Raw genomic sequence first — 26,709 nt, 5'->3', positions numbered from 1 at the left:
ATGCTCTTGGATTGGAAGAATCAACATTGTGAAAATGACTATACTACCTGAAGCAATCTACAGATTCAATGCAATCCCTATAAAACTACCAAGGGCATTTTTCACAGACTAGAACAAAAAATTTCACATTTTGTATGGAAACACAAAAGACCCCGAATAGCCAAAGCAACCTTGAGAAAGAAAAATGGAGCTGGAGGAATCAGACTCCCTGACTTCAGACTATACTACAAAGGTACAGTAATCAAGACAGTATGGTACTGGCACAAAAACAGAAATATAGATCAGTGGAACAGGATAGAAAGCCCAGAGATAAACCCACACACATATGGTCACCTTATCTTTGATAAAGGATGCAAGAATATACAATGGAGAAAAGACAGCTTCTTCAATAAGTGGTGCTGGGAAAACTGGACAGCTACATGTAAAAGAATGAAATGAGAACATTTCCTAACATCATACACAAAAATAAGCTCAAAATGGATTAGAGACCTAAATGAAAGGCCAGACACTATAAAACTCTTAGAGGAAAGCATAGGAAGAACACTCTTCGACATAAATCACAGCAAGATCCTTTTTGACCCACCTCCTAGAGAAATGGAAATAAAAACAAAAATAAACAAATGGGACCTAATGAAACTTAAAAGCTTTTGCACAGCAAAGGAAACCATAAACAAGACGAAAAGACTATCTTCAGAATGGGAGAAAATATTTGCAAAGGAAACAACTGACAAAGAATTAGTCTCCAAAATATACAAGCAGATCATGCAGCTCAATATCAAAAAAACAAACAACCCAATCCAAAAATGGGCAGAAGACCTAAATAGACATTTCTCCAAAGAAGATACACAGATTGCCAACAAACACATGAAAGGATGCTCAACATCACTAATCATTAGAGAAATGCAAATCAAAACTACAATAAGGTATCACCTCACACCTGTCAGAATGGCCATCATCAAAAAATCTACAAATAATAAATGCTGGAGAGGGTGTGGAGAAAAGGGAGTCCTCTTGCACTGTTGGTGGGAATGTAAATTGGTACAGCCACTACGGAGAACAGTATGGAGGTTCCTTAAAAAACTAAAAATGGAATTACCATATGACCCAGCAATCCCACTACTGGGCATATACCTTGAGAAAACCATAATTCAAAAAGAGTCATGTACCGCAATGTTCACTGCAGCACTATTTACAATAGCCAGGACATGGAAGCAATGTCAGTGTCCATCGGCAGATGAATGGATAAAGAAGATGTGGCACATATATACAATGGAATGTTACTCAGCCATAAAAAGAAACGAAATTGAGTTTTTTGTGTGAGGTGGATGGACCTAGAGTCTGTCATACAGTGTGAAGTAAGTCAGAAAGAGAAAAACAAATACCATATTCTAACACATATATATGGAATCTAAAAGAAAAAAAATGGTTCTGAAGGACCTAGGGGCAGGACACGAATAAAGACGCAGACATGCAGAACAGACTTGAGGACACGGGGAGGGGGAAGGGTCAGCTGGGACGAAGTGAGAGAGTGGTATGGACATATATACACTACCAAATGTAAAATAGATAGCTAGTGGGAAGCAACCGCATAGCACAGGGAGATCAGCTCAGTGCTTTGTGACCATCTAGAGGAGTGGGGTAGGGAGGGTGGGAGGGAGACTCAGGAGGGAGGGGATATGGGGATATATGTATACGTATTGCTGATTCACTTTGTTATACAGCAGAAACTAACACGACATTGTAAAGCAATTATCCTCCCATAAAGATGTTAAAAACAAAACAAAACAGTGCATATGGGAAACAGATCCCCCAGGCCAGACTGTTGGCCAGGAATGTCATCTTCCTGAAACTTCTGTTTTGGTGTCTTGCTATCTGGCCTGAATTTCAGAAGCACAGCTCTAAAAGGGTTCTGAAAAATTTTGCCTCCAGGGTGTACCTTCACATAAAATTCAACATGGTTGAAATGTAACCCATTTTCGTCACCATTTCTGTCATAAGTTTGCCTGCTTATTGGTGGCACTGAGACTTACAATAGTAGAGAAATTCTTGATACTTTTCTCACCGTTTTCTTCTCCTCATCCTTCACTGGGCATGGGGCAATTGTTCCTTGCGTCATTTGTATATATGCCTCCATTTCCAGTCCCCAACCCCCATCACCACAACATTCAGGTCTTCCCCTAATTTCCTATGAGGTCTCCATGCTGTGGACTAAAAACAAAATGCACAACCTAAAAGTTGAGAATTATATTTTATTTGGTTGACTTACCAGAGGAGTTAAGCCAGGGATACAGTCTCTCAGATAGCTCTGAGGGACTGTTCCAAAGAGGTAAGCAAAGAGCCAGCATATATATGAGTTTTTGGAAAAAAACATAAAACAGGTGGTCAAACATCAAAAGATTACTGCTAATTAAAGAAACAGACATCTCAATTTAATGGATTTAGCATTTTTTCTATGCACGGGAAGATGCAGGAGTCTGGGCTTATTGAAATCATTCCTTTGATATGCATCTTCACTGTCTACTGCCAGTATCCTATTCTTCCATTTTGAGCCCCCTCAGGGTACACCTCTGGGTGCGGCTGCAGTAGCTGACAGCTTGGTGGTGGCATCCTTTGTTTACTGATATGGCAGGTGACATTCTTTGTCCACAATGTCTTTACTCCTGTCTGTTCCCTAATTCTTCCTGTACATAGCCAGATTTATCCATCTGAAAGGTTATATTTTACATAGAGTCCTGATGCCTTTGTTTATGCTAGATTCATTCTGCCTGAAGCGGTACCCCCTTTCTTGCACTTGTCTAAACTGTACCCCTTTTCAAGTCCTGCTTCCTTCCTGAAGCCTTTTCTGGTGGCCCTAAGCCTCAGTGATCAATTACTCTTGTCTGAATTTTCAGAGCATTTACTTTCTGTGTCACCTGTTTAGCACAAACAATACTCCCCTGCCTTACCTGTGCACGATGCTTGCTTCCTTTCTGGCAATACCTGGTAATGGTTGTGCATTAAGAGTTACCGAGGCTTTTCTTCCCCTAATGTTCAAGACAGAGATTCAAGAGACACTCCAACCCATATAAGCAACAAATAAAAAAGAAGACCTCACTGTTCCAAATTTCTGAAGTTGATTTGAGGTTTTTATATTTACAAATATTTTTTGAGCAGCTACTCTACGCTTGGCATTACACTGCATGCTGGAGACAGAAGAGTGAACAGGACACTAATCAATTCTGCTTTCAAGAAGCACACATTCTGGTAGGAGAACAAGCAATTATAATACTGTGGAGTACATACCACAATAGACGCATAGGACACTATCGGAACACAATGTAATGCTGACCTGGGAGGCCTGAGAAATCATTCCAGAGAAATAGATCCAAAAGCTGGAACATGGAGTATGAGTAGGAGCTGCCCAAGCAAAAGTGTGTGTATGTGCAGGGACTCGGGGCAGAGGAAAGAAGAGGACTCCAGGCGGAAGGGATGACAAGGTCCTGGAGACTGGCAAACACAGCTCACTGGAAATATGAAAGGAGTTTAATTTGGCCAGAACACAGAGTGCAAGGCGTGAGATAGCAAGAGATGAGGTTGGAGGGATAACCAGGGCCTATGATAAAATAATAAATACTTGGAAGGGCAGTGAGCAACAAAAAGAAGGTGGGATGACTGGACTGGGTTTGCACTTCAGCAGCGCCACTTTGGCTGCAGGGTAGAGAAGAGCCTGAGGGGAGAGAAGAATGAAGGCAGGAAGGCCAGCGGGGCAGCTAACAGGGCAGGTGATCCAGCAAGAAACTGAGGTGCTGACCTGACATTAGCAGTGATGGTAGAAGTGAAGAAAGTGGATACATTTCAGGATGCTTAAGGGATGTGGGTAGTGAGGCTGAGGAAGGTGAGTGGCTGTTAATGTCATTCCTTAAAAAGGAAATCAGGAGGAAAAGCTAGTATAGAGGAGAAGACGATGACATCAGCATGATTCATGTTTAGCTTGGTTTTCTGCACCTGGACAGACCCACGTGGAGACATCTTGGCAGCTGTGCCATGCAACAGTTCTCAGACTTTTCGGTTGTACAGATTATTGTTCACTGTTACAAATTATTGAGGACTTGAAAGAGCTGATGACTATTCATATTTACTATTCAAATTAGAACTGAGAAAATTTTAAACATATGTATTAAACCATCTTAAAACATAATAAACCTATTACTAGTTAGTATAAATGTTTATGAAAATAATTATTTTAAAACAAAAAAATAGTGAAAAAGTGGCACTGTTTTACGTTTTTGCAAATCTCTTTAATGTCTGGCTTAATAGAAAATAGCTGAATTCTAAGATCTGGTTCTGCCTTCAATCTGTTTTGCTATCACACTGTATATAGCCTCTGGAAAACTCCACTGTCGTATCAAAGAACCAGAGTGAAAAAAGTAAACAGCATCTTGAATAACTGTGAACATAGTTTGATCTTGTGTTCGCCCCTGAAGGGGATCTCTAGGGATCTGGGGACTACACTTTTAGAATCACTGCCCCAGAGCAGGAGAACTTGACAATATTGTGAGTCTCACTAATAAGCTCTTGATGCCATGGCCAAAAGTAGGCTGGATAGTCTTGATTGAGGTTTCAAGTGCTATTTTGAGAGGTTGAGGTTGCCTGGTTGACATCACCTTCCAAAGTTAGGAATGGAAGAATGTTCATTCAATTAATTCATTTAACAAATATTTATTTAGCACATATTATATGTCAGGAACTACTCTAGACACAGAGGGTAGAACGAACAAAACAAAACAAAATCCTTGCCTTCATGAAGCTTCCCTTTTCTTTGGGGAAGATTAGACAGTGAACAAAGTAGTAGAATATATATCGGAGAGCAGTAAATACATGCAGAAAAACAATGGAAAGAGGTATAGGGAATGTTGGAAGGATTTGCAGATTTCGAGTAGTGTGTACAGGGAAGCCTTCATTAAGAAGGCAACATTAGAGCAAAGACCTGAAGGAGGAGAAGGGTATCGGCGGGTGGGATACCATTTGGTTATCTAACACAGGAGCTTTTCTGGGTATTTAAAAAGATTATTCCTTAATTTACTTTAACTTTTATTAACATGTATTCTTTAATTAAATATCTATTGTATCTGGCATTAGCTGCAGGTAAAAGAAGATAAGATGGGAGGCTAATGTTTATTTAGTGTCTGCCACGTACCAGGCACTTTGTTAGTTACTATACATGAGGTTTGGCGCCCTCACTAAGATTTATAGCTTGCCAAGAAGACAAAGCATGTACATACATTCCTGCAGTTGTGGTGTAGCAGCTCTTATGAGTAACAGTTGGCTTGAGTTGCACCACCAGAGATCTGTATGCACCTGATCTATGTGAGGTTTACATCTCTCTGAATATGAAGTGAGGTGTGAAGGGTATTTGTCAAACAGCCAGGAAGTTAATAATACCAGATCACACCTTTTATAGAGCACTTGAGTTTACAAAGTGCCATCAGAAATTAACTCATTTAATCTTCATAATAATTCTAAGACGCCGGTCTTGTTCTTAGAAGTATAATTGTGCCGACTGAGGGGAACAGGCTCAGAAGTCTAGGTAATGCAAAGCGGTTATACGGTGGCTGGGACCTAAAACTAAGATAATCTGCCTTCGCGCACAAGACTCTTGCCACTGCAATGCAGCTGTTTTGAGCAGCTATTGAAATCAAAGAGAACCATACTCCCCTGACTCAGTCCTCTTCCGAGTACGTGCACCAAGGAAGGACGGTTAAATGAGGGCTGGAGAAAGGGAAGAGCCTGCGAACCGGGTGAAATCACACCCGGCGCTCTCCCTCTGCGCTTGCGCAAGGGAGGAGTTGCCCTCCCCGGAAGGACACCTGGGACTTGGGTTTGCGCCGACGCAGAGCTACCTCCAGGCGGAACCCGGGCGTGCGGGGCTCCTGCAACCTAAACACCCGGTGTGAAAGGAAGGTGGCCCCGGCGGGGCGGGGCGCATGCGCGGCAGCTCCCCCTGGGGAAGGGCTGAGAGGCGGAGCGGGGCGGCCAGCTGTGAGCCGAGCGGAGCAGGGTCAGGATGGACGAAGACGTGCTGACCACCCTGAAGATCCTCATCATCGGCGAGAGTGGCGTGGGCAAGTCCAGGTGAGGCGGCTCTGCGAGCCGTGACGAGGGTGACAGGGCCCTTTCCGTCTCGGTGGCCGCTGTCCCCTGGGCCGCGGCGGGAACGGTAAACGGCGACGGCCGGGCGCGGCCCGAGCTGGGGCGGCCTCCGCCCGCGGCCTCCGGGCCTTCTCGCTGCGCGGCCCCGCGGCCCCGCCACCCCGCCGCCCGGTCCACGGCCTCTGCCAGGCCCGGCTCCCTGGATCGCTTCGCCTCCTGTCGCACCCAGAGGAAAACAGTTCCGGGGCCGCCGCCCGGCCGGCGGTTTGCTGTAGAGGAGCCTAGGGCGCGGCGGGCGGGCTTGGGCCCGAGTTCGGCCGAGGGCGAGGCCTCTGGGCCCCCGGGCCAGGCTCCCTGCACCCCGCGAGTTGAGAGGTGTAGCTCTACCGCTGGGGTTTCGGCCGGCCTGCCTCGTAATACGTCAAGTTCTGCACGGGAAGTTTCGCGACGCCGTAGGTCGCATTCCTGGCCTATTACGGTGCACCCATCAACCGCTTTTTTTTTCTTTTTTCTTTTTTTTTAAATGAGTCAGCTGTGAAAGAACTCTTCAGTTTTCTGATTGCTTAAATAATTCACTTTAGCCTGAGAAGGTAGAGCTTAAGCTGTGGGCCGCTTTTGAAAATCAAGTGTGATTGTTACTTGTCATTGTGCCGCATCATATAGAGGTAAAAGAACACATTAGCATGTGTCTCTTCTTTCTTGGGGGAAAGTAACGTTGACAGTAGTTAGAGTTGAGTACAAGGGAAGACGTGGAGCCTGGGGCGTATCGCAAGAGGGCTGTGATTTCATCCACATCCTGGAACAAAGTTCTCCAGGTGAAGGTATCCTCGCCGTATGATTACGAGCTCCTTGTATTCTACGCTGCTTTGATCTTCAAATAATATACAAATTCCAGGAGCTGCAAGCAATTTCATATTTTAGCTATACCTCCTGATAAACTTATCTTTCACATTACTTCGTGAAGTCTTACTTTTTTTTTAAAAAAATACTTGAGGGCTTCCCTGGTGGCGCAGTGGTTGAGAGTCCGCCTGTCAATGCAGGGGACACGGGTTCGTGCCCCGGTCCGGGAAGATCCCACATGCTGCGGAGCGGCTGGGCCCCGTGAGCCATGGCCGCTGAGCCTGCGCGTCCGGAGCCTGTGCTCCGCAACGGGAGAGGCCACAACAGTGAGAGGCCCGCGTACCGCAAAAAAAAAAAAAAAAAGAAAAATAAATAAAATACTTGAGTATTTGAAACCTTACTCTGTAAATATATTCTGAAACTATGTGTTTTTAAAGCATGACAGTACATTTTCATAGTTTCTCTCATTTAATGTACTCTGTATGTTAGAGTGAGGGATTTGTACCTAAGAAGGAATAACTTAATGAAACACTATGGGCTAAAAAGATAAGTATGATTTGTGTGTGTGTGTGTGTGTGTGTTACTTAAAGGCTGAATAAAACCATTTTCATGATCACCATCTATTGTATTTGAGGGTTAAAAAGCTAGGTAATATATAAACATTGTCTTAATAGGAATTCCTTGGCCTTGTGACCGTTTTCTTCTTGAGATGTGACCCTCATTTAGGTTAAGACATATGAAATTGCTGATTTTGAAGTTAGGAATGGTTGAATGTCCTTTCATGTGGTTCAGCCCCAAACATGGTGGATTGGCACCTTTTCTAAATGTGTTAGATGGGTGATTACTTGAAAGCTAACTGCAGTGCAGTGTTCACATAACTGAAGTTCTTCCTCTAGAGTAAAATCTGTTAAGTGGATTTACTGGTTCCCTTGGTTCCCTCCCCTCAAACAAATTTATTTGGATCTAATATGCTCCAGACTTTTTCTCAATAGTTAGTGGTGAATTATCAACTACTCACTGCAAAATTTTAACACCTTTACCTCTTTCAAGAAAGGATTGCATTTAAGGAGAAAGTTGGCTTATTTTTCTGGCTAGATATACATTTTTGGTGTATGTCATATGCTATGGAAAAAACTTTGAACACTTTCTGGATAAGATGAGAATAAATGACTTTAGAAGCCTATCTTTTTAAGGTAAGTACAAAAACACTTGTCATGGATATAATCTTACAGGGTTGTTCTAACCAATGGTTTCTATTTCTTTATAAATCTAGAGTTAGTGGAAGTGATGTATCACTTGTGTTGTTGAGAAATCATTGCACAACAAAGGACATCTTAACTAATTCAAACTAGTGGGTTATTTTTCCAGTTTATTCCGTACTTGGAGTGTAATGAGCATGTGTGAGAGGAGCCAGGAGATGAGAATGATGAAACTGGTGCTGCCACTTGTGTGACCTTTGTCACTCAGACACTCCAGGCCTTCATTTCTTTGTTCAAAAAGTGAGGTTGGGTAGAAATCTCTCAGACCCTATCAAGTGTTAAATGTGTAATGGTCTTTGATTCCGTGGCTAGCCATAGGGAAGTGAAGAAGTAGCCAGGTGTTTCAGAAACTGGGAGGGATTATAGAGACCTTCTGTTATTTAAGTTGCTGTCCCTCCTGTGCCCCTTATATCCCATCCTTTTTGACCAATTTCATTTGTAAATTGAGAAATGCGTGTTAGTTATAATCGCACTGATTAATGACAGATTTGGTCTCCAAGTGGATTGGTGGTCTCCTTCCATCTATAGCTCTGCGTGGAGAGTATTTTGCTCCTTTAACTTTGAAAATATGAAGGCTTAAACGTACATCCTTTAGAGCAGTGGCTCTTAATCATTTTCGGGTTCTGGGTTCCTGTCAAATCTAATAGAGAAATAGACTCCCTGCCTAGAAAAATGTACACATAGAATTTAGAATACATTTCGAGCTAATAGTTTACCCCTGGCTAAGATCTGCTGCCTTATACTCGAAGTCTGTATTAAAATTTGTTGCTTTACACCCTTGTCTTTCCTGACAAAATACCATTAATGACAAGCAAAGAAAAATGGCTGGCTCAGTGTCCGCCACATTGTCGATGTTTAATAAATAATAGCCAATACCATTGTTATTATTTATGTTATTATGGTGTTATTATTACTACTCAACAAGGTTCTACGTTTTTGTAATAATATTTTCTTTAGTGACTGAGTATAGATGCACAACCTTTCTATTCTTAAATTGTGAGTAACTGAAATTTTCAGCGAAATCTTCACTTTTATTGATTTGAAGTTTAATGCTGGGCAGAGAAGAAAATTCTTATGAGTAGTGTTTTAAGATTCTTATTAGTGCTGTCACCTAATTCATGTTGGAGGTAAGTAAAATGAGTTATAGTCAAGAGTGTTCAATGTTAAGTAGAAAAATCTACAATATGATTCTTTTTACTTTGCTTTTGTGGTGCTGGTTTTATGATCAACAAAAAGCAAAACCAGGAAACGGAGAGTTAATCCTTCAAATAGAATTAATGACACTGGGTTCGGGAACTACCAAGAGGCCATAACGTTTTGCAACCCTGTGGGCAAAAAAAAATCTTAAGCAGCAATAATTATAATCTATAGAAATATTCATACATTTTTTTGCTGCAATTCAGACATGAGATAGGGCTTGTCTTGATTTTATTAATGCAAATAGGTCAATAGAATGGTCTCGTCCTACTTAGGAGATAACGTGAGGGGCAGTTGATTAATTTTATATATCTAGGGCTTTAACAAAAGCTTAGATTTTATTTTGAAGAGCTAATAACTGACACTTCTGCCTTATGTTAAACAAAATAATTCTGGGAGACAAAATCTTGGAGTACTCTTACGGTATCTTTTCATTTCATGCCTTCCTTTCTAGTTTCTTTACCATTTCCTAGGTTTAGTCCTTCATGATCTCTTACTATAATCATGGCAGTTGTCTTCTGTTGTTTTTCTTGCATTTTATTGCTGGCATTAAGTTTTCAAGATAAAGAGAAGTTCCTGCCATTCCTTTCGGTGAAAGCTTTTGGTAGCTCCATGTTGCCTCCTTGATTTCATACACCCCACCCAGCATTTGCCAGAGGCTACCTGCTCTGGCCATCATGTGACCTTTCTGCCTTCACTTTTTATTATATCTCTTTCCACTTGGGTAATAGTCTTAACTACTTGTTTCAAAATGCTAGACTTCACACCTTTCTGTTTTTACCTGAATTCAGAGTGAATTATGCTTTAGATTTTTTAAAAAATTAATTTGTTGCATTCCAAAAGACTTACTTTTCCCCTTTTTGTCCATGTCAGTTAAAGTGTCACATGTTTGCTAATATCATTTTCTCAGAAGGACATACCAATACAGTTATAAAAAAGCAAAAAACACAGTCGTTTTCACACGTGGGGAATTGAGCAGGGGAGCATAGGGAACATATTTTCTACTAAAAACTACTTTGCTTTTGGGACTCTTTAATTGCCGTTCCAATAATTTAATTCCTCTGTGTATACCTGCCCTGAGGCTGTATTTCTGGGAGCGGACTACATCAGCTATTCTTATCTGCATCTAACTAGTGACGAAATAAAACAATCAGGAAGATTTATCAAGTGATTAGAAAGAAAAGACAAATTACTAATCTGTCTTTTTAACATCTCTTTTAGCCTGCTCTTGAGGTTCACAGATGATACTTTTGATCCAGAGCTTGCAGCAACAATAGGTAAGCCTATGTTTAAAAATTCAGTAGAAATGCCAAATATTTTCTTGCTTCAGGCTGTTTCATCTAACTCCCCCTACCCATCCTCTCACCACCCCATTGCTTCCATGTCTGTCAAAATCTTATTTGTCTTTCAAGTCTTAACTTTGGTAGTCATTAAATTTCTGAAGCCTTTGTAGATCTCACCAAGCAAAAAAACGTCCTTTTCTGTTGTCTCATGGTACTTTTTTGACACTGTGGATATTACGATTATCTGTATACACATTCCTGTGCTATGGGTTGTCTGTTATTTAGCAGCATACAGTCATTTGAATGTTTATTGCATGCCAGGCACTGTCCTGAGAGGTGGGTTATAATGTTCAATAATGCAGACTTGGTCTCTGTCATAATGGACCTAGCAGTATCACCCAGCAGTAGAGTGTGTTAATTTTGTATTTTTAGCACTCAGTACAGTATCTGGCATGTATTCTGGCAGCATATTTATTGATATTAGTTATTTAAGACTGTTAGAAGCAGTAATACATAACTGCCTTTTAAAAATGAAATTTAGATTGCCTGAAAGTGGTTTGTCACACCAGCTTATTAGGATATATGAGAAGATAGAGCTAAATATTCTGGTGTCACATGTTTAGGGAGTAGGTGACAATGTAAAGGAACAAGAGACAGCTTGCAGCACTAGGAAGAGCTGAGTCAGAGCAGGATAATAGTCTTGGCTCTGCCTTGAACGTTGTCATCTTGAGCAAGTCATTCACTTCCTTGTCTTCTGTAAGTTGAGGAATTTTGGTGAGAGAATACATTTTTCTTCCAGCTCTAAAATTTCATGATCTGATGAGTAGAATGTAGTAAAGATGATCCTTGTGTTTCTATTAACTGGGTTGATTTTTTTTCCTTTTTATTGTTAAATAATTTCATACTTAGAGAAAAGTTGTAAAAATAGTTCAAAGAATTCCTGTATATCTTAATCAAATTCCCCAAATGTTAACATTTATCACATATGCCTTATCATTCACTGTCTACATACACATACACAGTATTCTTGCTTTTTTCAAATTGTTTGAGAGAAAATTGCAGAGTGTCTTCAATGTCTTTAACCTCTGAGTACTTTAATATGTATTTTCTAGATGAACATGGATAGTGTTCTCCTGTATACAGACAGATTTCATCAGTTGTCCCACTAATGTCTTATATACCAAAGAAAAAGAATTGTTTCTGGTCCAGAATCCAGTCCAGCATCACATATTGAATTTTTTTTTTTTTTTTTGCGGTACGCGGGCCTCTCACTGTTGTGGCCTCTCCCGTTGCGGAGCACAGGCTCCGGACGCGCAGGCCCAGTGGCCATGGCTCATGGGCCCAGCCGCTCCACGGCATGTGGGATCTTCCCAGACTGGGGCACGAACCCGTGTCCCTGCACCGGCAGGCGGACTCTCAACCGCTGTGCCACCAGGGAAGCCCACATATTGAATTTTGTTGTCATTTTTCCTTAGTCTCTTTTAATCTGAACAGTTCTTCACTCTTTCTATGTCTTTCATGGCCTTGACATTTTTGAAGAGCACATACAGGCCAGTTATTGTAGAATATCCTTCAATTGCATTTGTCCGTGTGTCCTCCTGGTTAGATTCAGGTTATGCATTTTGGTCAGGAATTCCTCAGAAGTGCTTGTCAGAGCATGATGTATATTTGTGCCATTACTGGTGATGGGACTTGCTTCCTTAAGATGATGTACACCAAGTCTCTCCACTGTAAACTGTCATCCTGTCATTCCAACTATGGTGGTTTTTCAAATTCCATCCTTCCATTTCCATTTCTTATTTAGAATTCTGTAAAGGAGAATTCTTTGTTTCTTTCTATCAGTATGAGCTCACAGTGCCTCTAAATGTTTAACAAATTATATCAGGCATTACTTAGCTTTTGGATGACATGTTAACATTGACAGATTTACTGTTATGTGTGTAAAAGGGAATCATTTAAAACACTAGTAATTCAAAATCTATTTAATTTGGTTTTGGTATATCATTTGCTCCTTTAAAAAATCAGTTATTAATAAAACTTGATTTTGTTCAGAACATACCTGTTATTGGATAAGCGAGGAGTAGAAGAATAATAACTGGCAGTAAAATAAACTTGCCTAGAGTTAAAATTTTCCTAAGGGAGTAATCTTATATAAACTATAAATTATCTGTCTTCATTTCAAACCCAAATGTAACTGGGGACTTGCAGATTGACAGATCGTTCGTTGTCTTTATTACTAAAAAGGCTTTGCTTTAAAAGCAAATACCAAGATTGTAGCATACTGATGAGAATATACATAATTTGTTCCCCTTATGGGCCTTGGGTCTTGAAAAGTATCTTTTGCATTTTGGCATCAGATAATTTTCTGCCTTAGGTTATAACCAATATACATGAGTTTTTGAAATAAAAATAATTAGCCCAGTTGTTACTGGCCATATGAAAATTAGTATTTACCTCACAGTATAATAGTAAGGAAAGCACACCTTTATCTTTCAGTAATACAGTGAGACACTCAAGTTTCTGTCTTGTATAACATACTCTATTAAGGTAATTATTGGATTTGGGGCTTGAAGATGGCACTATAGAGTTGGCATTTTCATCTTTTGCTTTCTGGCAATTGACTAATAACAAAGAGAGGGAGAAACTAAAACCCCAGCCCCGTAGACCACTATACTAGAAGGCAGCTAAAACACCAAGCCACAAAACAGGTGGAATGGCTGCCAAGAGCAGTGGGGACAGACAGGCCGCCTGCAGGAGAAAGTAGGCGATGCCAGGGCTGCAGAGCTCGGAGCCAGCAAGAGGTGCTTCGTGAGGTTGAGAGGCCCACTGTGAGGTGCAAAACCTATAACCCTTGTTTGTGAAAGCGAAATGGCTTCTTAAGCTAATGGCAGGAGTTGCCCTGCATCTGGTTTGGTTTTAAGAAGTTGGGAAGGTGAAGCCAAACAAGGAGTCATACAAACCAGCCATTTTTGCATTTTGTCTGTCTCTGTAGCAGTCGGGGAGGAGATAGATGCCTTTGAAAAACCTCAAGGTTGCCTATCTCCTCTGAATGTTGAGAAATAAAAAACTAACTGATTCTCATGTAAAACCCTGAATCAAGACAAAATTTTTCCAGTGCAGAACTGATCCACTATGGCTTTCTGCATGAACCTCCTGCAAATAGCTTGTCCAGGAAAACCTCACCACTTTCAACTATGACTTAGTAAAAAAGAATCCAGCTCAAGGCCACTACCACCATTCAAGAATCGAAAAGGAAGAAAGGAATGGAAAAACAAAGGACAGTTGAAGAATCCTCACCAGAAAAAAATATTGCTGTAAAGAAGATGAAAATAATGACCAAACATTTTGCCATGAATTTAAAAGGCTTAATGGAAATATTTATCAGTGAGAGCACAAAACAGTGATATAAGAGGTCGGGGAAGAGATAGTGCGACTACATGAGAAAATGCAGTGTGAGCTGACTGAGTGGAAAGAAAGAAAAGATAAGAAAATAAAACCATCACTGAAATGAAGGTGAGATTGGAAGGATCACAAGGGACAGTAGAAACTGGGAAACACAATAAAGAACATAGAAGCTAGGAATGGAAAAGTGGGTAGAATTTACCAAAATGAATAAGAATATTAAATTAGAGTGAGAAAATGATAGATATGGAAATCAGAAAAGGAGATTTTACATAGTATGTTTGAGTCTTAAAAGAAGAAACATAATGAAACACAACCAATATTTAATGATATATAATCCAAGGTAACGTATCTGACATAAAAATAAACACACAGACAAAATTGTAAGAATATTTTGACCAGGTTTTTGTTTGTTACATGGGAATATTTGGGGGGGAAATAATAAGCATTAGATTTCTCTTTGCTATGGTCAGGCCATAAGATGGTGCTTAATCAGGTCTTTACCTGAGGTATTTAATCAACTGCATAGATACAATTGGTTGAAATTTAAGCATGGATATAGAAAGTAGTTACATTAACTTTATATAGTATGATCAAATAGGCAAAATTTGCTTTTTGTTTTTGTTTTTTTAATTTACCCTATTTTAGGTAACCTTTGAATACAAAAAGAGCACTTTAAGTAAAAATTTTCAAGTAAAAAAATTAGAAAATTTAAAACTGGCTCTCTACTTAAGACAGGCTCACAAACTATTTCTTAATCTTTAAGACTTATAATTGTTACAATATGTGAAAGTGTTTTTTGAGGGTTGATACATTTCAACTAAAGTTAGACAAATTTTGCTTGTTGTTGGTTGACTTTAGATCAGTGATTCTTATCACTCCCTTGGTAAGTTTTTAGAAATACCCATGACTGTTTGGCTTCTAAGGGCAGGTGTCAGATAGATTTCATATACAAGTTACCTTATAGTTTGGGCTTACTTAACAGAAAGATAATTTAATTAAAATGCAAAGTAGTTTATACATCTTGTTTAATGCCACAACATAAACTTGTTAAAATACTTGGGAATATGAGATAATTCAGAAAGTAAAGTAGAACTATTCTATTTCATAATATTTCATTCAATTAAACATGTTAAAGTAATAAAAATGGCTCTGACATTTCTTTCTTTAGAATAATGACAAATGGTCTTGATCATATATAGATTGTTTCTTTCTTCCATTCTACTTACAGGCTTTATTAGGAAAGGTTGTGATGTTCTTTGTATGCCTTTTCAGCACTGACTAATGGTTGATAGACCTTTTTATACTGAAATGTCCTTGCTTTCCTAGATAAGCCTTCACTCATTTTGTTTGATGTATTTCTGGATTCTGTTGACTAATTTAGAATTTTTACATCTATTTTTATATGTAAGATGGACTCTCCTTTTTTGTATTTTTAAAAAATCAGAATTTGGTATTAAAGTTGTATTAGTTTATACAATGAAGGAGCTTTCCGTCTTTTTAAATTGTCCTTACTTGCTTAAATACTACTGGAATTATCTGTTCTATGAAGGTTATATTTCATCTGAGTCAGTCTGATCCAGCTTCTTCCTCACTGTTACAACCTCTTCATGTTCTCTGTTTCTTAGGACAGTCTTAGGAGTGCAGCTAGGAAGGAAAATCCCAACTCACTTGTTAAGTTAGTTGCATGTAGTATCTTTTTTTTTTTGGCCAGAATCTTAGTTCTTGGTTCCCGAGCAGGGGTGGAGCCCGTTCCCCCTGCAGTGGGAGCACCAGGCCACCAGGGAAGTCCCTGTCGTATTCGTTTAAACTCTTCATTATCTGTGTTCACGTTCCCTCATTTCTAAACTTGTACATTTTTTTGGTCTGTCTTTTCCTTAAGGAATGTATCTATTTTATTGTTTGAGGAATTGCTTTATTTTTCCCCTCTTTCTCCTTCCTACTTTTATTTTGGTTTATTTTGTTAGTTTCTTAAGATGAGTATTAAGTTCCCTTCTTTTTAGTCTTTATTCTTTAATAAAGATGTCCTCTAAGAACAAGTTTTACTGTGTCCCATAGGTTGTGATAGGCTGTTTGTTTTTCATTGCTCTCTGCATAGTTTAAATTTTCAGTTTTGCTTTCCTCTTTGAATATTTGAAATCTTTGATTTAGGAATGTGTTTCCTAATTTCCAGGCTTTTTTTGGTCATTTTATTTCTTATTTATTGGATAATGACTTCCATTTGGAGTAAAGCCACCCACCCCTCTGCCAGCCTCATGTCCATCAGCAAGAGTCAGGTTAGCCTCAGAATTTAGCCTACTTCTGACAAGACCTTCCTCCACACTCCTCTTTCCCCTCCAGATGTTCTTATCTTGCTACTGCTAGCCGCCATAAGACCATCAGGCACCATAACCATTTTTCCCTCTAAGTAGTCTTCACGGAAAGCCCTGGTGTCTCTTCATTTCCCAGACTTGGATCTTTGTAACCTTGTTCACCGTCTTTCCTCGCCTCCAGTGCTCACTCCTTCTCAGCTCTGTCTTCTGGGGGAGCAGAGCACTTAGCACATTTCATTGTTAATACTTTTTAGGTTGTTTGTAAACTGAGACTTGGGGATCTAGGTCCTCCTAATCTTGTTCTCCTTGGATCCTTAAAGGTTTTATCGTATCTGTCTTGATGCCCCCTCTCCTGTTATCCTCTACCCCCTCCCCCAAAATAACTAAATAGCAGATAAACCAGGAATTTTTATATTCTTTCATGAGAAGGGGGAAATTGACTTAAAGAGATTAATTAATAAGCTGTTGGCTATCGAGACCTTAGTAAGAGGGCTGAGACTAAATCCAGCCTCCTGACTTGGTATTCTTTTAATTACAGCACAGAATTACAACTCAGCAATGAAAAAGATCAAACACAGATTTGAACAGAATGTCAGAAATGCTAAACATAAGAGGGAAGCAGCAAAATTAGATTTATCAGTTAATTAAATGTAAATGGGTCCAATTCTCCTAATAATTCACATTGCCAGATTGGAGCTGAAAAGTACTTAAAAGAAATATGGAAAGGTTGAAATAAAGGGATGCACCAGTATAGAAGCAGAGGTGGTAATATAACATGATTTAAGGTAGAATTCAGGGCTAATGCACTGGACAAAATCAAATAGGATATTATGTAATGATGAAAAGCCAAATTAATTAACAAAACAGCTATAATAGTCATAAACAAGTAGGCACCAAACACAGAAATGATATATAAAAGCAAATCTGTTTAAAACACAAGAGAAGAATTTGATGAAAATACATTTATATTAGGAAATTTGTTATGTCTCTTTCATAATTAGATAGATCCAAAAGATACAGATAAGGTCATGGGAAATAGAATAACACAGTCAAGAAATATTTTGAATGAAGAACTAATTATTTTAAAAGCCCATGGAACAGTTTTACAAAATCCATCTTTACTTCGGCAGCAAAATAAATTGGAAAGAAGCAGAAATTTTACATGTTCTCTGATAATTTATTCTTTCAGAAAGTATTTTTGATCTATTATGTTCCAAGTAGATAGCCATATTTTTTTAATTATGATATAGTAAAATTGACTTCTTTGGGGGTATAGAGTTCTTTGAATTTAACATGTGTTATAACAAATGTATATGGTTATGTAATCGCTACCACAATCAGGATACCAAACAGTTCCAACATCCAAAAGAGTTCCCCTAGTGCCATCTTTTTTCAGGCACACTTTTTCCCCGTCTCTATTCCCTGGCAGCCACTGCTAGGTCTTTATCACTATAGTTTTGTGTTTTTGAGAATGTCATATAGATGGAATAGCGTGTGTAACCTCCAACCTGAGTTTTTTCACTTAGCATGATGCCTTTGAACTGCCTCTGAGTTTTTGCGTGTCAATAGTTTGTTCCTTTTTATTGGTGGGTTGTATTCCATTTCGGAGCTGGTTAAGTCATCTGCCCATTGTAGGACATTTGGGTTGTTTCCAGTTTTTGGTGATAATAAATAGACGTGTTAAAAACATTTAAGTACAGGATTTTTACATGAAAATTAATTTTTATTTCTCTAGAGTAATTACCCAATAATGGAATTGCTGGATCATATGGTAAATGCATATTTAACTTTGGAAAACAGTCTGTCCATTTTTTTATAAAGTGGTTGTGTCATTTTACATTCCCACTAGCAGTATATATATATATATTTATTTATTTATTTTTTGCGATACGCAGGCCTCTCACTGTTGTGGCCTCTGCCGTCGCGGAGCACAGGCTCCAGACGCGCAGGCTCAGGGGCCATGGCTCACGGGCCCGGCCGCTCCGCGGCATGTGGGATCTTCCCAGACTGGGGCACGAACCCGTGTCCCCTGCATCGGCAGGCGGACTCAACCACTGCGCCACCAGGGAAGCCCCTTTCCTGTTCTTCTGTAGCCCCATCCATTATACTTAGTATGGTCAGACTTTTACATCGTAATCATTCTAATAGGTGTGTATTGGTAATCTCATTGTGATTTACTTTGCATTCTCTAATGACTTATGATGTTGAGCATCTTTTAAAGTTCTTATTTGCTATCCATATGTATATATTTTGTGTGTGTGTGTGAAGTGTCCAAGTCTTGTTCAGTTTTCAGTTGGTTTTTTCTTATTGTTGAGCTTTGAGTTCTTTATATATTCTGCATATAAGTCCATTATTAGATGAAATATGCTTTGTAAATGTGTTTTTCTTAGTCTGTGGCTCCTCCTGTCATTCTCTAAACAGGTTATTTCTAAAAGCAGAAGTTGTTTATTGTGATGAAATCCAACTTACCAATTTTTTTCTTTTATGGATGATGATTTCCGTGTTATATCTTGTGCTCAACAGATGATTGCAATGATTTTCTCCCGCATTTTCCTCTAGAAGTTTTATAGTTTTTTATTTTACACTAGGTGTATGGCTCATTTTTTTTTAAATTTTCACTTATAATGTTCTTTTTTAAAAAAAATTTTATTGGAGTATATTTGATTTACAATGTTGTGTTAGTTTCAGGTATATAGCATAATGATTCAGTTATACATATACTTACATTCATTCTTTTTCAAATTCTTTTCCCATGTAGGTTATTACAGAATATTGAGTAGAGTTCCCTGTGCTATACAGTAGGTCCTTGTTGGTTATCTATTTTATATATAGTAGTGTGTATATGTTAACTCCAAGCTCCTAATTTATCCTTCCCCACTCTATGTTTCCCCATTGGTAACCATAAGTTTGTTTTCGAAATCTGTAAGTCTGTTTATGTTTTGTAAATAAATTCACTTGTATCATTTTTTAAAAATGAGATTTCACATATGAGTGAGTGATATGATATTCGTTTTTCTCTGTCTGACTTACTTCACTCAGTATGATAATCTCTAGGTCCATCCATGTTGCTGCAGATGGCATTATTTCGTTCTTTTTTATGGCCAAGTAATATTCCATTGTATATATCTACTACATCTTCTTTATCTGTTCCGCTGTTGATGGACATTTAGGTTGCTTCCATGTCTTGGCTATTGTAAATAGTGCTGAAGTGAACCTTGGGGTGCATGTATCTTTTCAAATTATGGTTTTCTCCAGATATATGCCCAGGAGTGGGACTGCTGGATCATGTGGTAGTTCTATTTTTAGTTTTTTAAGGAACCTCCATACTGGTGAGCTTTCCCATTCATAATTTTCTTGTTTCTAGCTGTGGCCTTTTCTTTTCTGCCTAGAGAAGTTCCTTTAGAATTTTTTGTAAAGCTGGTTTTGTGGTGCTGAATTCTCTGACCCTTTGCTTGTCTGTAAAGCTTTTGATTTCTCCATCAAATCTGAACAAGAGCCTTGCTCAGTAGAGTATTCTTGGTTGTAGGTTTTTTCCCTTTCATCACTTTAAGTATATCATGCCACTCCCTTCTGGCCTACAGAGTTTCTGCTGAAAAATCAGCTGATAACCTTATGGGGATTCTTTTATATATTAATTCTTGCTTTTCCCTTGTTGCCTTTAATATTTTTTCTTTCTGTTTAATTTTTGATAGTTTGATTAATATGTGTCTCAGCAAGTTCCTCCTTGGGTTTATCTTGTATGGGACTCTCTGTGCTTCCTGGACTTGAGTGTTTCCTTTCTCATGTTAGGGAAATTTTTGGCTATAATCTCTTCAATTATTTTCTCAGGCCCTTTCTCTCTCTCTTCTCCTTCTGGCACCCTATAATGCAAATGTTGGTGGGTTTAATGTTGTCCCAGAGGTCTCTAAGACTGTCCTCATTTCTTTTCATTCTTTTTTCTTTTTTATGTTCCACAGCAGTGATTTCCACTACTTTATCTTCCAGTTCTCTTGTTGTTCTTCTGCCTCATTTTTTCTGCTATGGATTCCTTCTAATGTATTTTTCATTTCAGTTATTGTATGGTTTATCTCTGTTTGTTCCTTAAATCTTCTAGCTCTTTGTTAAACATTTCTTATATCTTCTTGGTCTGTGCCTCCATTCTTTTTCTGTGATCTTGGATCATCTTTATTATTGTTACTCTAAATTCTTCTTCAGGTAGATTGCCTATCTCCACTTCATTTAATAGTCCTTCAGGTTTTTATATTGTTCCTTTGAAACATATTTCTCTGCCACCTCATTTTGTCTGACTTTCTGTGTTTGTGGTCTCCATTCTGCAAGCTTCAGGATCGTAGCTCTGCTTGCTTTTGGTGTCTGCCCCTGATGGGTGAGGCTGGTCATGGGGTTTGTGCAGGCTTCCTGGTGGGAGGGACTGGTGCCTGTCCACTGGTGGGTGGAGCTGGGTCTTGTCCCTCTGGTGGGCAGGGCCGTGTCAAGAGGGTGTATTTAGAGGTGGCTGTGGGCTCAGTATGACTTTAGACGCCATCTGCTGATGGGTGGGGCTGTGTTCCTGTCTTTCCAGTTGTTTGGTCTGAGGTGTTCCAGCATGGGAGCCTGTAGGCAGTTGGGTGGAGCTGGGTCTTGGGGTCGAGCTGGACATCTCCAAGAGAGAACACACCGATTAATATTCCCTGGGCACAGGAATTCTCTGGTGGTCCAGCATCCTGGACTCAGTGCTCCCACCCCAGAGGCCCAGGCCTGACCCTATTTCCTGGCTTCTGGGGTCTCCTGAGGCCACAGTGCTGTAGGTGCTGCAGCAAAAACACCTGAGACCTTTAGGTGCAGGTAAAATGCCTTAGAGTGCCTCATACCTTTCACATCTTTTGTGAGATTTAGCCCTAAGTATTTTATAGGTTTTTATGTACAATGGTAGTAAATTTTTAAAAAATATTGTTTCTTTTCATTACTATTATATAGAAATAATGTTGATTTTTTAAATGTTTATTTAGTGTCCTCCAACCTTGCTAAACTTGCTTATTCGTTCTAGGTGCTTTTTTAATCCCATAGATTCCATTGGGTTGCTACATTCTTCCTTTCCAATCTGGATGCCTTTTATTTCTTGTTTTATTGCCTTGGCTGAAGATCTCCAGTGCAGTGTTGTGATGAGAGCTGATATCCTTCTTTTGTTCCTGATATTAAGGGGAAAACATTCAGTCTCTACCACTGAGTGTGCTGTTAGTTGTATCTTTTCATAGATGCTGTTTATCAGGTTGAGGAAGTTTCCTTCTATTTCTGGTTTGCTGAGAGGTTTCATTAGGAATGCATGTTGGATTTTGTTAAATTCCTTTTCCACATTTGTTGAGATGTTCATATGAAGTTTCTTTTTTGGTTTAAAATAGTAAAATCCACATTGATTTTTTTTATCCCCATGTTATTATCAACCTTTCATTTCTGAAATAACGTCACTTGGTTGTGCTGTACTGTTCTTTTCACCTATTTGGATGACTTATGGTAAAATTTTGTTTAGGATTTTTATCTATGTTCATGAGGGATAGTAATCCGTAGTTTTCTTTAATTATAGTGTCTTTGTCTGGTTTTGGTATCATGGTACTATAGAACTCATAGACTGACTAAGGAAGTATTCATTCCTCTTCAGTTTCCTGCAAGAGTTTGTTTGTAATGGATTATTATTTAAATGTTCAGTAGAATTCATTTGGGGCCTGGAGTTTTTTCATGGAAAGGTTTTATCCACAGATTTAAATTCTTTCATACATACAAGATTCTCCGGTTATCTATTTTTTATTGTGAAAATATATATAAGATAAAATTTACCATTTTAACCATTTTTAAGTGTATGATTCAGTGGCACTAACTATGTTCACATTGTTTTGCAACCATCAATACTATCCATTTCCAGAACTTTTTCATAACCTCAAACAGGAACTCCACCAATTAAGCAATAACTCCCACTCCACATTTCCTCTCAGTCCCTGGTAACTTGTTCTACCTTCCGTCTCTATGAATTTGCCTGTTCTAGATACCTTGTATTAGTAGACTTATACAATATTTGTCCTTTTGTAATTTGCTTATTTCACTTAGCATAATGTGTTTAAGGTTCATCCATGTTGTAGCATATATCAGAATTTCATTCCATTTTATAGCTGTATGTATTGGAATTTCATTCTATTTTATGGCTAATAATGTTCCATTATATGTACATACCACATTTTGTTTATCCATTCATCTGTCCATGGACACTTGAGTTGCTTCCACCTTTTGCCTTTTGTGAATAATACTGCTGTGAACATTGTTGTACAATTATTTGTTTGAGTTCCTGTTGTCAGTTCTTTTGGGTATGTACCTCAGTGGAATTGCTACATTATATGGTAATTCTATTTTTAGTTTTTTGAGGAACTGCCAAACTATTTTTCACAGTGACTGTGCCATTTTACATTCCTACCAGCAATGCACAAGCATCCTAATTTCTTAATGTCCTTGTTAACACTTGTTATTTTTCACTTTTTTCTTTAATTGTAGCTGTTTTAATGGATATGAAGTAGTGTCTCATTGTGGTTTTGATTTGCATTTCCCTAATGGATAATGATGTTGAGCATCTTTTCCTGTGCTTGTTGGCCATTTGTGTATATTATTTGGAGAAGTGTCTATTCAAATCCTTTTCCCCATTTTTGAATAAGGCTTTCTGTTGTTAAGTTATAGGCATTCTTCATATATTCCAAATACTAATCCCTTATCAGATAACTGGCTTGCAAATATTTTTTTCCCATTTTGTGAGGGTTTTTTTCCCACTCCCTTGACGTTGCCCTTTGATGCATGTAAGTTTTTAATTTTGATAAAGTCCAGTTTATTTTTCTTCTGTTGCCTGTGCTCTTGGTGTTATATCCAAAAAATCTTTGCCAAATCCCATGTCATGAAAAATTTTTCCTATCCTTCTAAGAGTTTTTAAGATTTAGTTTTTACATTTACATCTTTGATCCATTTTGGGCTAACTTTTGTATATGGTGTAAGGTTAGGGTCCAACTTCATTCTTTTGCATCTGGATGTCTAGTTTTCTGAGCATCATTTGTTGAAAGGACTGGCCTTTTCCTATTGAATGGTCTTGGCTTCCTTGTTGAAACTCAGTTGGCTATATAGGTGAGGGTTTATTTCTGGGTTCTCTATTTATTACATTGGTTTCAATGTCTGTACTTAATGCTAGTACCATTGTTTTAATTATTGTAGTTTTGTAGTAAGTTTTGAAGTTTGAGTCCTCCAACTATTCTTTTTTTTCAATATTGTTTTGTTATTTAGTGCCTCTTGTAATTCTATACGAATTTGAGTGTCAGCTTTTGCATTCTGCAAAAAAAGCTCTTAGAATTTTTATTGGATTGTGTTGGATCTGTAGATAGCTTTGGGTAGTATTGTCATCTTCACAATATTAAGCCTTCCAACTCATGAACACAGCATGTCTTTCCACTTATTTGTGTCTTCTTTAATTTCTTTCAGCAGTGTTTTGTAGTTTTCAGTGTATAAATATTAAAGCTCCTTGGTTAAATTTATTCCTGAATACTATTATTATTATTATCATTGTCATCTATTTTAAAAGCATTTTATTCTTTTTGATGCTATTGTAAATGAAATGATATTTAAAATTTTTCTTTTTGGATTGTTCATTACTAGGGTATAGAAATGCAACTGAGTTTTGCATGTTGATTTTATATCCTGCAACTTTGCTGAATTCACTTATTAGTTCTAACAATATTTTTGTATGTGTATGGAATATAATCATTAGGATTTTCTACATATAAGAAATGTTGTCTGTGAACAGAGATAATTTTACTTCTTCCTTCCCAATATGGATGCCTTTTATTTCCTTTTCTTGCCTAATTGCTCTGGCTAGGACTTCCAGTACTCTGAGCATAGAAGTGGTGAGAGTATGCATCCTTATCTTGTTCTGATCTGTGGGGAAAAGCTTTCAGTTCTTCACCAATGAGTATGTGATGTTAGTTACAGGTTTTTCTTATGTATTCACTTGTGTTTTCTTCTGCATTCTCTAATCTGCTGTTAATCCCATCCTGTGTATTTTTTTTTTTAATCTCAGACATTGTCGTTTTCATCTCTAGATGTTTGGTATGGGTTTTTAAAATCTCTCTCACGTCAGCTTAACTTTCTGAACATGTGATATACAGTTATGTGTTTTTAATATCCTTTTTTGCTAGTTTTAACATCTTTGCTAGTTCTGAGTCAGTTTCTCTTGATTGCTGGTTTTTCTTTTGATAAGGCAGATGATTCCATTGATATGTTCTGGTTTCCCATTCATTGGTATTTCTTTACAGTGTAGTTGATATTACTTTTGGTAAATTTTCATGTCTCACTTATTGCTTGTTTCAAAGGCTTTATTGGTTATATTATCTAGTTTTAACTAACTTAACCTTCATAAAATAGGCGTGTGCCTATAAAAAGATTCCTGCAGAGGAACAGAATTGAATATTGTATTAAAAATGCAAGCCCAAATGAACAACTAGAGAAAAGCTGAAGTGACAGTTCTTCTATGATTTTGTTATTTATGATAAGAAATATATGTTTGGTTCCTAGCACTGAACTCCGAAAACCCTTGGATTTTCTTAAGTGATAAGAATCATTAAAGATGTCTTTTGTTTTTCTTTTCTTTTTTTTTTTCTTTTTTGGCTGCACCACGTGGCTTATGGGATCTTAGTTCCCCGACCAGGGACTGAATGAACCTGGCACCCAGCAGTGAAAGCACCGAGTCCTAACCACTGGACGACCAGGGAATTCCCAGGATGTCTTTTGTATTTTCATAACAAGCCTTTTTCAACCACACCTGAGTTTATGTTAATGATGTGACTTCTAGAAAGCCCCTAAGCATAGAGGCTGGTTGCCAGGAGAACCAACCATGTATTGGGTTGGCCCAAAATTTCGTTCAGGTTTTTCTGTAAGATGCTATGGAAAACCCAAACAAACTTTTTGGCCAACCCAATAATTAGAGGGTTGGAACTTTTCAGCCCTATCTTACCTCCCTCACTTCCAGGGTGCGGAGAGGGGCTGGAGGTTTTGTTTAATGACCAAAGGCAAATGATTTAATCAGTCCAGCCTCCATAAAAAAACCCCAGGGGTTCAGAGAGCTCTGTGTTGGTGAACATGTGGAGGTACTGGAAGGATGGCATGCTTGGAGAGGGCATGAAAACTCTGTGTCCCTTCCCCATACCTTGCCCTGTGCCCAGATCTCTTCCCTCTGGCTGTTCCTGGGTTGTATCCTTTTATAATAAAATGATAATCTAGTAAGTAAACTGTTTTCTTGAGTTCTTTGAGCTACTATATCAAATTAATCTAATTGAGGAGGGATTATGGGAACCTCTGATTTATAGCCAGTTGGTCAGAAGCACAGGTAACAACGTGGACTTGAGATTGGACTCTGAAATGGGGGTGTGGCAGTCTTGTGGGACTTCGCCCTTACCCTGTGGGATCTATCTCTTAACTTCAGGTAGATCGTGTCAGAACTGAATTGAATCGTGGGACACCCAGCTGGTGTCCCTGGAAAGTCAAAGAATTGGTAGTTGTGGGAAAAACCCTACGTATTGGGTCACAGAAGCGTTCAATGTTGTAGAGGAGAAACACAGGAGTGTTTTTTCCTAAACAGTCTGCTTCTATTATGAGCTCCTTGTTTGTCATCCACATGAGAAGGTTGAAAAGATAGTTTAATCAAATGTAGTGAGAAGTTGGCAAAATAAAATTTATCAGAAATATTCCCACTGCTGCCACCAATAAGGCAAATTAACAGCCACTTGCAAAACAGAAGACCCAGACTTGGTGAAGAAGCAGTTTGAGCATCTAAGAGCTAAAGAGATCAATGTCTGCACACGAGATCCACCAGAGGAACCAAGGGAGGATGAATGAGAACTGAAGGTCCTGTGTCCAGGAGAGGTACCCTTTCAGGTTGCCTGTCTCTTGACTTTGATGGTAGGACTCCAGGGGCAGTGTTTCCTGAGGGTGTTATCTGTAGCTTTCAAATCTAACATGTCAGAAGAGTAACTTGGAGACAGTTATTGACATGCAAATTATACGTATGACAGAGAAAGTCATTAGACTGCCAAGAAATATATGCAGGAAATTATAAAAGAGAAAGAGGATATGGGGGGAGGGAAGGAGAACACAAACATTCCGGGAACATTGAGTTTCTTTTCCTGGGTAGACTAGCTGGTAGCAGTCTGCCCTGGAGCAGATTTGTCTTAGGTGTTTAAGAATAGAAAAGTTCTTTCTATCTTCTCTGAAGAACCTTGAGAATTTAACTGTGGA

The 26,709-nt window shown here is 38.6% G+C and overlaps 1 protein-coding gene across 1 annotated transcript in view; it reads left to right on the top strand.

Moving 5' to 3' along the window:
• Positions 1-5,908: 5,908 nt before the first annotated feature.
• RAB18 (RAB18, member RAS oncogene family) overlaps positions 5,909-26,709 on the top strand; it is a 32,399-nt gene continuing 11,598 nt past the window's right edge. The window contains exons 1-2 of the mRNA XM_004328076.4: positions 5,909-6,111; positions 10,647-10,702. Of these exons, the coding sequence (XP_004328124.1) occupies positions 6,044-6,111; positions 10,647-10,702 (124 nt within the window). The 5' untranslated portion in view covers positions 5,909-6,043. The remainder of the gene's footprint in view (positions 6,112-10,646; positions 10,703-26,709) is intronic.

This window comes from Tursiops truncatus, chromosome 2, assembly GCF_011762595.2.
Source record: "Tursiops truncatus isolate mTurTru1 chromosome 2, mTurTru1.mat.Y, whole genome shotgun sequence".
NCBI lineage: Eukaryota > Metazoa > Chordata > Mammalia > Artiodactyla > Delphinidae > Tursiops > Tursiops truncatus.
This window is presented reverse-complemented; position numbering and strand designations above follow the sequence as displayed.